At 39.1% G+C, this 13,785-nt stretch overlaps 1 protein-coding gene across 1 annotated transcript; it reads left to right on the plus strand.

Moving 5' to 3' along the window:
• Positions 1–629: 629 nt before the first annotated feature.
• Positions 630–12,732, plus strand: LOC101862535 (L-2-hydroxyglutarate dehydrogenase, mitochondrial). Its single transcript, XM_005109828.3, has 9 exons — positions 630–787; positions 4,133–4,263; positions 5,624–5,775; positions 6,325–6,456; positions 7,630–7,836; positions 8,434–8,601; positions 10,250–10,407; positions 10,769–10,900; positions 12,224–12,732. Exons 1-9 carry the CDS (start codon positions 657–659, stop codon positions 12,417–12,419), a joined length of 1,407 nt encoding a protein of 468 aa, XP_005109885.1. The 5' UTR covers positions 630–656; the 3' UTR covers positions 12,420–12,732.
• The last annotated feature ends 1,053 nt before the right edge of the window (positions 12,733–13,785 follow it).

Genomic DNA, 13,785 nt, shown 5'->3' on the forward strand with positions numbered 1-13,785 from the left:
GTGAGGGTGTTTGTCTTCTTTTTAAATTATAAGTGAATAATATTATTTCGAATTCATAATAGGAGCTCCCTGTTACTCGAGTCTACTGCTTGGTAAACTATAGACATTCGCACAATATTTCTTCAGTATTGGTGAGACGACTTTTGGATGTTTAGTCACTGGGATGAGTTCTTGAGCAAGACACCCGCAGTAATAGGCCTACATATACAAGGAGTAATGCAAGTAAACAACAGGTGTGCCATGCGTACGAACGAGTCCTATTGTGACATTAACAACCCCTCGACCATTGATCACATCATTGATTCGGGGCAATGTCTGCCACTGAAACCTCGTCTAATGTATAGGCTATAAATGTTGTGAACTTCCCTGGCTGGGTGAAATATTATGTGATGTAAATTTTGTAAATTATAGTTTTATTTGTTACATTTGTCCCCGTGTCTTTCCTCTCTTTCCTTGTTTTCATTCCTGTCCACTTGTTTACTCTGGGTTCGTTCAGTGTGTTTATGTCATTTTGCTCTGTCAAACTCAAAACAGCAGTTGAAATAAAACGCTCGACTGATGGAAAATAAGACCAAGGGAAATAACCAATATTTGACCCTTAAAAGTAGCGTCGTTCGGAGTGAGATCCCTGTGCCCTGCACAGGAAAACAATCAAAATGGCAGCGCCCTGTCGTGTTCTTTTCAGCCGTTGTCAAAGATCACGGAAAATAGCTAATCAGCATGCGGCACAAAGACTTAAGTCCATCGTTTGCCCTTCATCGGCAAGATTGTTCTCATCGGAATCAACGTAAGATATTATTAAGATCTAGAGATCTAGAATCTAGATCTAGATATCTAGATAAAGTAGCTTTTAATGCACAAATGCAGGCAATAAATTGACAAGACAAGAAGAGTCTGAATAGAACTGAAGAAACCTGACCAACAAGATGAGTCTGAGTCATGATGAAGAGACAATAAAATCAAGTTCTAGACAACACTAGAGTTGTGGCTCTTGTCCTGCGTCTGTGCTGAGATGCGAATCTTATCAGCAACCGTCGGATGTTCCGGGCAGGCTGCCGGGGTCACTCAGTGTGTACTCTTGTTTTACAGCGCGGGCACCGGGAAAGTGTGCTTTTGCCATGAATACCGTTGGAGTGTGTTAATCGATGATGAAAATAACGCTCTATCTTTCATAGCTTTCTATTTAAAGTGTTATGAACTCTCACAAGCTGAAGACATTACGAGTAGTTATGCCCATCCATTCGAAAACCTTTCTAATCTAGACGCATAAAAAAATGACCTGGGGTTCGAAACGGGATAATAGGTCAATTTCCAAATGTTTTGCACTCAAATTGTTCTTTGTACCCGCACAATGGTATTAAAAATTATCAAACAAGCTTATTTTTATTTTATCAGGTAGATCTAGATCTAGAATCTAGATAAATCTAGATCTAGATCTAGTATCATTTCATACAAAATCAAGCCCATTTGAAAGATTTTTTTATAGAAAATGGAAGTCTTGTTTCCTGACTATCCTTTGGAGCTCCTCATGTCTAAATGGGTCAATTTCTTCTATAATTTCATTGGACGAACATCTAGAGCTACCAACTTGGCGTGTTTTGAATTATGAGACGTGATTACGAACCAATGCAGACGGTTCTAGAAGGCTACAAACGCACAAAAACTCAAGCAGACTGACGCACACACACTTGACCTGCGTGAATGGGGATCCGACGCTGGACCCGAATTGAACGGGAGATGATGCTCGACGCGTGTGCGCTGAGCCAGGGGCCAGACTGACGCGGGACCAGAACGCAGGCGAGGTGCCGAAATAGGCTTTTTTATCGGGCATCATAAACCCGGCCCCCGCAGGACAAGGGTTAACAAACAAGTAAAGAGAAGATTCGACGCCCTCCTCAGCCTCAGACTATAATTATAGAATTTCCAAGATTAGATTTAGCACAAAGATTCAAAGACAAAGGAAAGTGCATAGGTCTAGAGATCTACGTGATGTTTCTGTCATCTCTGCATTAGTGAAAGCATTTTTCATTCAACGATAGTATAAAAATATGGGGGCTCTCGTGGCATAGAGGCAGAGAGGCAGGTTTTTTGAGGTGTTCGCTTCTCATTCAAAGGTCCTGGATTCGAATCCGAGTAGCGACGGAAAAAATATTCTTCTCTAAAAATTGTCTCCTTTCACCTTCTTTCCTTCTCTCTTGCAATATTCTGTCGTCTGCTTTTGTCTCCACTGTCTTCCCTCACCTCCTTTGCCCCCTCCACTGGGCTCCTGTGAACTGACTCTTTAGCCTTTCTACTGCTACTCCTTGGTGCCTTCTTACTTCTGTCTTTCAGCCACACCCCTGATCTTTTGGTAGGAAAGATCTAGTCTAGCCTTTTCAGACAAGGGCGAAAAATCTCGGAGGTCCTGTGTGCAAGTTGCATTTTAAAGATCCGTAATTGATGGTCCAAAATCGATAAGAAGGCTTCGGCGGCCACCTCGACAAAATCAAAATTTGCTACCAATTGAAAAATGTTTGGCGTGTCCCGCGCGCTCATATATGACCTTACGGAGTGTCTTGTACATGGTAACCGGGCACCTAGCCTCAGTGTCTACATACACTGTAACCGGGCATGTAGCCTCAATATCTACGTACACGGTAACCGGCAAACGGACACGTAGTCTCAGTGTCACGTACACGGTAACCGGGCAGTTCAGAACTCCAAGTTCAATTTTTGTCATCCGGTGTTGCCTCCATCCCCACCCCTCCCCCGACTGTACCTTTAAAAAAGTAAATAATCCCCCCATTCCGGAGCCCTATACTTCGCAGCACACAGACTTTGAATGAACTTTGGTGACCCTAACCGGTACTCACAATATGATGCGCACGCACAGGCTCACTGACCGGTCACGATGGCGAGCCCGACAAGACGCTTGTATGACTTTTCTTTTTTTTCAGCAAGTGACAGCACAGGACAAATATTGATTTATTTTTATTCCTGTTACCGTGTACGTTGAGACTAGGTGCCCGGTTACTGTGTACGTAGATTCTGAGACTAGGTGAGACGAGGTGTCCGGTCACCATGTACGTAAGATACTGAGACTAGGTGCCCGGGTACCATGTACGTAAGACACTCCGATGACCTTATGCAGTTGCGAGAGCCGTAAAACACTTATTTATGGAAAACAGAAATTTTATGTATAAAAGTGTAACGTAATCCCTTGGAGGAGTTCCACATTATGAGCAGAGTCGAGCAGATCATTATAAGAGCGGATAGCTAGAGAAGAACAACTAAACGCCATTAGCCGATATTTATAGTAACAGCCATCTTGTTTGACGTCATTGAGGGATTCCCACTTTGTCAGTCATGGTGGCAACACGACTGCACGACGGCAGCCTTCTGACTCGGATTATTTTTTTTGCAACTTTGTTGTTCAGTTCAGTTGTCTGTGATTGTGCAGCACCTTTCTTCCGCCCAGATTGATTCTGATGCTGTACACTACGTAAACTGAGAAGAAGAAGAAGACTAAGAGTAAGCCTATGTCAATTTGGATACGAAAGCAAGTTCAAACAAAGTTCAGTGCAATAAATGATCGACCGTTTCGATCCGGATCGTTTCTTTTTAAAAAGTTTTTTAAGCACAAGAAATTAAGCACTTACAAGAGATTAGACTCAATAGGACACTGAGCTGCAGATGGAGTAGAACTATAAGGAGAAGGAGCTTGGAAACTGCCTATGCAAACCATGCGCTACGCAAAATCATCATTATTTTTCTAATCACGATCAGATGACGCGGCGGGCACCTCCCGTGTGAGGTCAAATAAGATGACTGTTACTATAAATATCGGCCAGTGGCGTTAAGTTGTCATTCTCTAGCTATCCGCTTGTGATCATTATAATAGGTTCTTAAACCTGATTCAAATTACTTTCTGGCGTCTACATCCTGTTTTTCGACGTAAAGTGTTTCTACTCGCACACACACACAGTCACACACACACACAAAATGATAATTTTAAAAAACCCCACATAATTACTCAGCTCTATCCATGGGTCCTAAGATGTGATATAATAGATGGTGTCTAAACGTATCAATGTGTATCATAACTTGTTCCTTTTCAGATAAAAATGATTTTGATTTTTGTTGTATTCATCAGGAAAAATAAGCAACATCAGTATGATCTGGTCATTGTGGGTGGAGGCATCGTTGGCATGGCAACAGCCCAAGAGCTGATTATAAGACATCCAGATCTCAAACTTGCTGTGGTTGAGAAAGAGAATGAGCTGGGTATGTACTTTGGCCCTCTCTCTAAGGGGTATTTATTTCGTCAAGGTGTGCAAAGAATAAATAAATGCTTGTTGCTTTTTTCTGCTATAATTATGCTGCATGCTTGAGTCATGCACATGCGCTTTGTAAAGTATGTAACTTAACCATGTGAAGCTATGATAAGCACAAAAGTTCAGTTGTCCTCCCTACTTGGGTCTTTATTGTTAATGGTTTTTACAAAGCCTGGCAAGCATGTGTGCACTCATGAGCTGTGGGTAAGTACGTATACTAAGACTCGGCCCCACCGATGAGTCAAGTCAGCAAAAGGTGTTAGAAGAGTGACTCTCATTTAAACATTCTAGATTTTGTATTTCTGGTCTTCTTTATCTCCTTTATCTTCTTTATCTAATGATATCCTATCCACAATTAATGTGATGTGGATATATTTGGACTTTTGGCCAATGTCTTTTCGCATTCCAACACCTCCTCATCTTGCTCTTGTTATTTAGTTCAGGCAGCGAGGGAAGATGAGGAGTGCATGGATAGGGGAGCAGAAGATTCTGAGGTTAAGACGGTTAGATTTCTAATGTATCAATGGCAAAAATTGGTTAATTTCAACACCTTGCAACAAATTTCATTGGTTGATCCAGTCTAAGGCACTTTATTGAATTGCACATCTCAAAGGGCTCTTGCATATGTAGCTTTAATAGCAAGCAGAGATTATTCTGATGAGATTGTGAGATGATCCCTATTTTAATACATCTATGATCTGTGATTTTGTTTGTCTGACTTCTTGCATTTTCCTTCCAGAGCACTGCATTGTCAGAAGCATTAAGTAGGCCTACATTTTTAAGAAATTATATTATGTTTTCCAGTAGCTACCTAAAAGAAGTGTCTGTGGTGTAGTGGTTATGGGTTTCACAATTGTGTGCAGAAAAGACCTAAGAAGTTGAATTCTTGGGTGGGGAGAGGTTTTGTCAAGTATATCCATCTTTCTGCAGGGACATTTATGATTGCATCCCTCTCTATCCCTCTCACCCTGGGTTGACCCTGATATCATGGTCAAAGCTTGCGTCCTAATTGATCTAAAACACCCACATTTTAAAAAAAGATTAACTGTGGCACAAAGTTTCTGGCAGTGTATTATTTTTTGGGGGGAACATTTAAGACAATTTTGACCTATGATTTTGGAATCCAGCTTTTGCGATCTGGTTATTAGTTCCTCATTGATAGGTCTTTAAGAACTCAATATTATAAAAAAAATTTTTTTTAAACAATAATAATTGCATATATACAGGCCTTTACAAGCTTAAAGTGACACATACTTTTCAGTTTTAGTAATTACATCAGATCAACATTCTCTGACAATTTGCTTCAACAGCCGCTCATCAAAGTGGACATAATAGTGGTGTGGTCCACGCTGGCATTTATTATGCCCCGGGATCTCTCAAGGCAAAGCTTTGTGTCAAAGGTTTGGACATGGCCTACAAGTACTGTGATGAGCATGAGATTCCTTACAAAAAATGTGGGAAAGTAAGTAAATGAGAAAAGACCTTTTCCTTGCTGGACGTGGTCATTAGCAAGTAAGCTGTTCACTCTGTAATAATATAATGGGATCTTTGTAGGCTTTCTGATTTATAAAAATAATAGTTAAAATCAATGTTTGGTTTGAGGGATGGTATGTGGGATTGCAGAAGGATGGTTAGCAGCAAGAGAATATCTTTTGCCTAGTTGTAGGTCTTTGTTGAATTACTGGTGCGGTTTGTATCTTTCAGTATGATACAAATTATGTATTTCATGTGTACAACTTAATATCGCTCATAAAATCTCTTTAAAAAATGTAACTTCCTTTTTCATGTCATATTTTGGGTGCCTTAGAGGTAAGGATTTATGGAAGATGGAGAGAGACATAGATACTTTCCTGCCTCATAAAACTATCAGTGTGTCAGGCAAATGTTTTCCTATCGTGTTACATACGTGACGTAAACACTACATATTATACGTATTTTAAATAAAGTTTTTCAATGCATATTCATTGGACTAATATGATTTCCCCTTACTAGCTTTTCTCTCTCTATTCAGCTCATTGTTGCTGTTGATCCAGATGAAGTGTCAAGGTTAGAAGGTCTTCTTGAACGAGGTCAGAAAAACGGTGTCAAGGATTTGAGAATGGTTGGACCTGATGAGATCAAGGACATTGAGCCAAACTGTGTGGTAAATGTGCAATAATTCTCTCTAGAAATGTAAATCATTATGGATGATACAATAGATGCTTTGTGCATTATGAAATTTCTTTATAACATTATTTGGGGGGGGGGGGGGGTAACTTGTCAAGATAGATTTGACTCAATATTAAAAACAACTGCAATTAATGCGTCAAGTTGAAACATGCTAGATAATTTAATGTTTAAAAATGAAATTATATATTTGAAGGGTGTTGTGACAGAATGCATTAAGTTTTTGAAAGACATACGAAAAGTTGATTATTTTATTCACAATTTGTTACAGCACGTTTGAGGGAGAATACAGTGGACTCTGCTCAAACCAAACAGGTTTAATCCAAACACAATGATGAAGTGACAGAAAACAAAATGCCTGATTTTATTTCGTCTATTTGGGCAACCTTTAGTAGTAGTAGTAGTAGTATAGGGTTTTACGGCGCTCGCAACTGGGCAACCTTTGTAAACAAAAAATTTAGCTAAACCAAAGAAAAACCGATGGTCCAACAGATTTCAGTTTCTCTGTACAAGTATTTGAAGCAATATAGATTAATGGTTTTGCTTGTGAAGGGAAAGTCCAGAAATTTGAAAATTACAGATTGCCCATTTTGCTACAAAGCCCTTTATCTGTATTTTCCACAAACATTGTTTCCACAGTTTTTCATATTTTTTAGGGGGGAAAAAATTGCTAAAGGTCATGACAAAAATGTAATAGGTGCATAGTCTTTGTAGATACTTTATATAAAACAGTAAAAGAATAAAGCTGATCTCAATCTTTGCCAGTTCAAAAAAATAATTTTACCATGTTATTTTTTTACTTTAAAAAATCATGAATGTGAAGTCCTTGCTTAAAGATTCCAATAGCTACTTCTCTTCAGAGCTAGAAAACTGATAGAGAAATCATTATTCTGTTTTCTCATCGATTACCTTCTCTCATATTTCTTCTATTTTTTCATGCCTTTCTTATTCTGTTTTGTTTTCCTGCTTGCTACTTTTTTCTTTTTCTTAGTGTGGTGTCTCTCTTATATGGACTTATTTATTTTAGCGTTCTTTTGATTAAAATTGTAACTCTTTTCTTCCCTTTTATTTTTGCTCACATGCTCCTTCCTATTTTAGACTGACAGCACCATTGATTTGTTATACCTTTTTATTATATTCTGTTTTACAGGGTCTCAAAGCCATCCACTCCCCTCATACAGGAATCATTGACTGGGGACTAGTCACCAAATACTACGGCAAAGAGTTTGAAAAACGTGGGGGCACTATCTACACAAATTTTGAAGTGACCAAGTTCGACATAGCAGCAGAAAGTTCAGAAGAGGGAGGTTCTTCAGGCCTCAATCACCCTGTTGTCATTGAAGGGAAAAGCCAGGAGGTTGGGTATTTCTTTGTATGAATGACATTGTTTGTGAATGTTGTAGTTTATTTGGATTGTTTCAGAAACCATAAACTTAAGATTTTATTTACATGGACCTGCAATGGGTGCATTGCTTTATTTATATGGACCCGTAACATGTGTATTGCTGTATTTCACACAATGTAACAAAGCACATTTTCAGTTTTCACTTTCATTTCTTCAAAGACATGTGGATCACTTCTTTTTTGTAATTTTTCTCCTCGGTCTCTGAGTATCGGTCATGGCACATCACAGACTGAAGAAATATTTATGTTGAAGTCTAATTTTACAAGTTACATCTGTACCTCCGCACATTGGTTAGATAGGACTATAGAGCTGCTGTTTATGCTTTGCACCTAAAGCTATGAACTTCAATTTTTTGGGGGGTTAATATCAAACTTGCTTGCAAACGAGAGGCAATGAGAGTGTGGCCTACTACTACAATTTTTTTTAACGAAACAGTGAAATCTGTAGACTTCTTACTTGCAAGAGTAAAAAATATCCTGTCTGTCTGTCTTGTTCAACTTTATTTTGCTTCACCTTAGTCTCTCTATACACTTTTTTTTTAATGGACAGAACCCATCTTTGAGCTGTCGCCATGTTGTCACCTGCGGTGGTCTTCATTCGGACAAACTCGCAGAAAAGTCTGGCTGTGACCCTGTGCCTCGCATTGTCCCTTTTAGAGGAGAGTACCTGCTCTTGTCCCCAGAAAAGGAAGATTTGGTCAGAGGAAACATTTACCCGGTAAGCTTCTACTAAATATCTATCAGATTATGTTCCGGTTATTTAAATGGAGTATTGTGCAGCTAGTCATTGCTTGCAAAGTCGTGAGATATCTGATTCTAATTTACATAATGCTAATACAGTCAAACTTTCTCTAGCGGCCACCTATATATGTCAATCACCTGTACGAAACGCCACTTCCCTTTCCCCCCCTTGTATTTATTTTACATTATAATTACACTGTGTATGATGTTCACTTCTCTAGGACGGCCTCTGTTCTCCTCGACAATTGGTGACTTGTCTTATACCGGGTGCCCATTGCGGATTGGATTGGGTCGCGTCGGGTCGATCGCCTGACATGTCGCCACGTTTGTTTTTTAGACGATTAGTCAGGCGATCCGTTTGCGCCTCGATCACCGCTGTGCGCCCTCAATCTGGCGAGCAGACCGACCCGACCCGATCGTGCCAATGCCCACATAGTATTAGACAATTTCAACCGTATCTGCTCTTGAAATAGGGAGTTCTTCTCCTGTTGAAAATGTTTCATAAAAAAATCAAACTAGATTGCAGCTCGTCAACCTGGTTTAAATCACTTTTCTTTCTCATGCATTGATCCTCTTCTTCAGATGTATGACTACCGTGGGACTTGAACAGTAAAAAGTATGACCTTGCAGGGTCAGCAGGTGTGAAAGGGATGTCGTTATATTCATCACACATTCAGACTTTGATGTTTATTTTCTTTCTATTTTGTATTTTTCTTTTCTTTTCTTTTATTAATTTTTCTTTCTTTTTTTTTTTCTTTTAGTTAGATCCTTTGATTGGTACATTGGATAGACTTATGGTCATTGACAGGGTAATTGAAAATTGATGATTTGGGTCTTTACTGCTGTGTCTTAAAGAAAATCAGATGACCAATGTGTATTTCTGACGGTTGAATACTGTTTGATGGTGTGTGTCAACTGAAATCAGATACAGCTTTCTTCACTTAAGACAAGTACTCAAATGTTTTAGTCTTTTCCGTGATTATGGTCAAACCTTGTTATATTGCCCCTTATTATACCGTTAGCCCCGCTTACTGTCAGATTTCGTCAATGCTTGAAAAGGAATACGAATGTAAATATACTATTCACTTCTTTAAACTGCCATCCCTCTGCTGTCTAGATTTTATGGTCCATACTAAATTAACGTAAATGTGCACTGAGACCCTGCCAGTGACCTGGCTGCTAGAGGTACATGTTGTTCATGGCCCACTACACTTCCTCAGTAGTTGTGCGGTAATAATCTTTGTTTATCCCTCACATGACTCTGCATGCTAGCACTTGTAGTCAATTTGCCCCTTCCCCCCCTCCCCCCCCCCCCCCCCAACCCTTGTCGGTAAATTTTGGGCAACATGTGTTTTTCAGGTTAGACCAGGCATGTTGTAGTAGTAGTACCAACAAAGCAGAGCAATGATTGGTATTTTGCACTGTGTCTCGGTGGTGCTAGTGCTAGTCCTGAATTGTGTATGGAATTTATGACAATATTGAGTTGCTTTGGTCATTCCCCTTTTAAAAAAATTAAAATGCCCATAATGAACCTCATTTTTTATGAATAAAAAACCTAGTTCCAACAAATTTATTGAAAGGAGACTCCGTAGCATGTGAAACAACAATGTTTCTTTATATCTCAGGTGCCCGATCCGAGGTTTCCTTTCCTCGGAGTTCACTTTACGCCTCGCATGGACGGTAGTGTGTGGCTAGGACCTAATGCTGTGCTGGCTTTCAAGAGAGAAGGCTACGGATACACACAGATCAGCTTGCCTGACTTGGCAGATGCTCTCAGTTTCAGGTGGGCTTACAGTGCACACAGTGGAGTTCATATGATTCTCATACCTATGGACTCTAAGCAAAGCCCAAGTACTCCTCCTCTTTTTTACCTTCTTCTGACGTGTCATCTTCTCCTTTTTTTTAATTTACAGTTTCTCTGACTTATATCCTGGTGTAGGCCTAATGTAATGTTGCCTTTAATTTTTATATCAGGTGCTATATTCTTTTGTTATAAAATCAATCCACAAATTAAAGTAAATGGATCTATGTATGCAGTAATGGGTGTAAGATTACATTTTAAATTGTTTTTCATTGTCAAATTTATTGCAAAACTCGTCTGCAGCATATATGAGTACAAGTTCAAATTACAATCTTCCTTGTAGGGGTCTCCGGAAACTGGCATACAAACACCTGTCGTACGGACTAATGGAAATGTATAAAGGCATCTACATAAGAGCTCAAGTAAAACAGCTTCAGAGATTTGTGCCAAGTCTTCGACCAGAGGATGTTTCTAGGTGAGTAAGATTAACTCTTCTCAGGCAAATATTATGTCATGCTGGTGCCTGAACTTATTCAGAAATGACGTGGGTAGTTACCGCGTGTTCCAGTGTGATTTGCTCCTTCTTTCCTATGAAACATCTATCATCCTTATCTCTTCTAATTTTTTTGTTTTTGTTTCTCTCTTGTAACGTCTCTATTCTTCAGAACTTATTGTGTTTCAAGTGCCGTAAAACTTTTATGAAAACTAAACTGAAGAAATTTTTAAACTAAACTGGCACCACAAGATGATGTGTCTATTTTCGTCTCATTTACAAGAAAAAATCAAGCAGAGATGCGGAAGTTTAGTATGTATGAATTTAATGGCACATGCAACACAATAAGGCCATATAAATGCCGAGGATTAGAGGTGTTACCTGAGAGCAACATACAAATAAAAGATAGAGGAAAGATTTAGAAATAAAGATAGTTGTTTGATAGGAAAGAAGGAGCAAACAACACCGGAACACCTGCGAATCACCTTCTGCTGAAGATTGATGATTTCTCCTCCATGGATTGGAAGGAATGTAATAACCTGCCACAGGTCTGCATCTAGCTGAAATGATAATAATATGTAGACACCATGCATGTCGGTAATTGCTAGAGAGATGTTTGGAACATCATGGACACTAGTCACTCTGTCCAGTTGTAAAAGAGTTTCTTCATCTGTTGCGGTTACAAAGAGAGAAAATAATTAGATTGCCCATGTGTCTATGTACTGAATGCGGCTCAAAGAGTAGAGGGATGACGTGATTTGTACCAGTTTATATTTATTAAAAAGAAAATAAAACTGACGTGCTTTATGATTAAAAATAGGAATGAAATGTGAAGAAATGAACTGAGAGATATGAGATATGTAGTTTAAAGCAGACTAAAGAAATCCCACTCTGCATTGAGAAGCATCTTTTGTTATTTTAGGGAAAAGTCTTAATTATGAAAATACATGATCATAGTGTAAGCAGTAAACTTGACACTACAATTTTTATTTTTTTGTTGAAAAGGGGAGTTGGGAGTGTGCGGGTGCGTGTGTGTGTGTGTGTGTGTGGAGGAGGTTAAAGAGAAATAGTGCTAATTTAGTCATAGTAAGGTTTTTTTCAAATCATTGGCTTTGATTAAATTCCCTCTCTCATAAAAAGCTAGTGTTGAGCCTTGAGTACAACTATTCAAACAAATCAAGTTCAAGAATTCCCTTTTTTAATAGTCGGACCCAAGTTTTTTGCTCCTCAATCTAATATTCACCTACTAGACTTATGGTGCATAGTCTTTGGTTTCTTATCTATTTTTTTTCCCCTTATTTTTAGGGGACCAGCTGGAGTGAGGGCTCAGGCTCTGGATCGAGAAGGAACACTGGTGGACGATTTTGTGTTTGATGCAGGCACTGGGGACTTGGGCCAACGCATTCTCCATGTACGCAACGCTCCGTCTCCTGCAGCAACTTCCTCTTTGGCCATAGCAGAAATGGTGGCAGACAGAGTGGAACAACAGTTTAGCTTGTAAACAAGAGAGTGCCTTACAAAATGGAGACTTTGCTCTTTCATGGAAACTTATTCTCTTGTCTCTGTACTATGCAAAGAAAACATGAAGCATACAAATTAATGGTGCATATTCGCTCACTAGAAATCCAGCTCTTTTACTTTAAAGCGGGTTTTGCAGAATATATTTTTCATACTGTTATTTCACTTTGTATCATGTAAACAGTACGATTCTGAAAGGTGAGTTCATAGATGTGGTGATTTTGAACAAACCGGTGGTAGACACATATATGCCTCTTATCTAATCGATGTGATAGTCTTTTAAACTATACTGCAAAGTACAAAGAAAACTCTGACCCACAATGTAATGGAAACTTTTCAGAAATACATTTGTTCAAGAGCTTCACATGGCAACATGAGTTGTAAAATTAGAAACTTGAATATCATCAGCATCATTTCACAATCGCCTAAATCAATTTCTAGGGGTTTCCAGATGACTGTTATTCGAATGAAGACATCATGGAGCATCTTACACAGTTTTACTGTTTCATGTTGTCCTTCCTTTGAAAAAAAAAGCTTAAAAAAACAGTGGTGGAATGATGCTGATGTTTCAAAAGGTCATGATTTTGATAAGTTTGTTTGTGTTGTGCTTTTCTCACAGAGTTGTTGTGGTGAAACTCTTTCAAATTATCAGTAACCAGAAATTGAAATTTAGACTGAGATATTTCACTGTTGTATGATGTATTAATTTTCAGTGGCAATTTGGCCTTAATGTGGTTTATGCGTCCTGACACTTTGATTATGCCAACTTTTTGTGTTTTTTATTTAGTCAAACCCCTGCACCTTTGGATTAGCATGAATTGTGGCGTCTGTGGCTTAGTGGTTAGGCTACCGGACTCGCATTCGTGAGGTTGCGGGTTCGGGGGTTTGAGCTGTGGGCCCGACGTTGTGTCCTCGGGAAAGGCACTTTACACGAATTTTCCTCTCTTCACCCTGGTGTGAATGGGTACCCGGCCATACACAGCGAAAGGTCTTGTCAGTATGTTAGTGTTTTAGCACCTATAAATGGCCACTTGCTCTGTATGCTTCCTAGGAAGTTTCAGAATGCTCTCAGGTCTGCTGGGGTAATAGTATAGATTGTGAAGCGCATAGAGCTTGCTGTTGAGCGGGGATTTGCGCCATACAAATGCTATCTATTATTATTATTTAGCGGTATGTGAAACTAATCACAACTTCTCAATACCAAGGAAAATAACTCTGTCATGACTAGATGATGGATAATATTATAGTGAGTTATTTCCCTTCATCTAAACCGTGATGGGATGATCTTAGGATTCCTGCAAGCGAAGTCACTACAGCTTGTTACTTTCGTCAGTCGGCATTAAAAAAAG

Source organism: Aplysia californica, unplaced genomic scaffold (genome assembly GCF_000002075.1).
Source record: "Aplysia californica isolate F4 #8 unplaced genomic scaffold, AplCal3.0 scaffold00819, whole genome shotgun sequence".
NCBI classification, from domain to species: Eukaryota; Metazoa; Mollusca; class Gastropoda; order Aplysiida; family Aplysiidae; genus Aplysia; species Aplysia californica.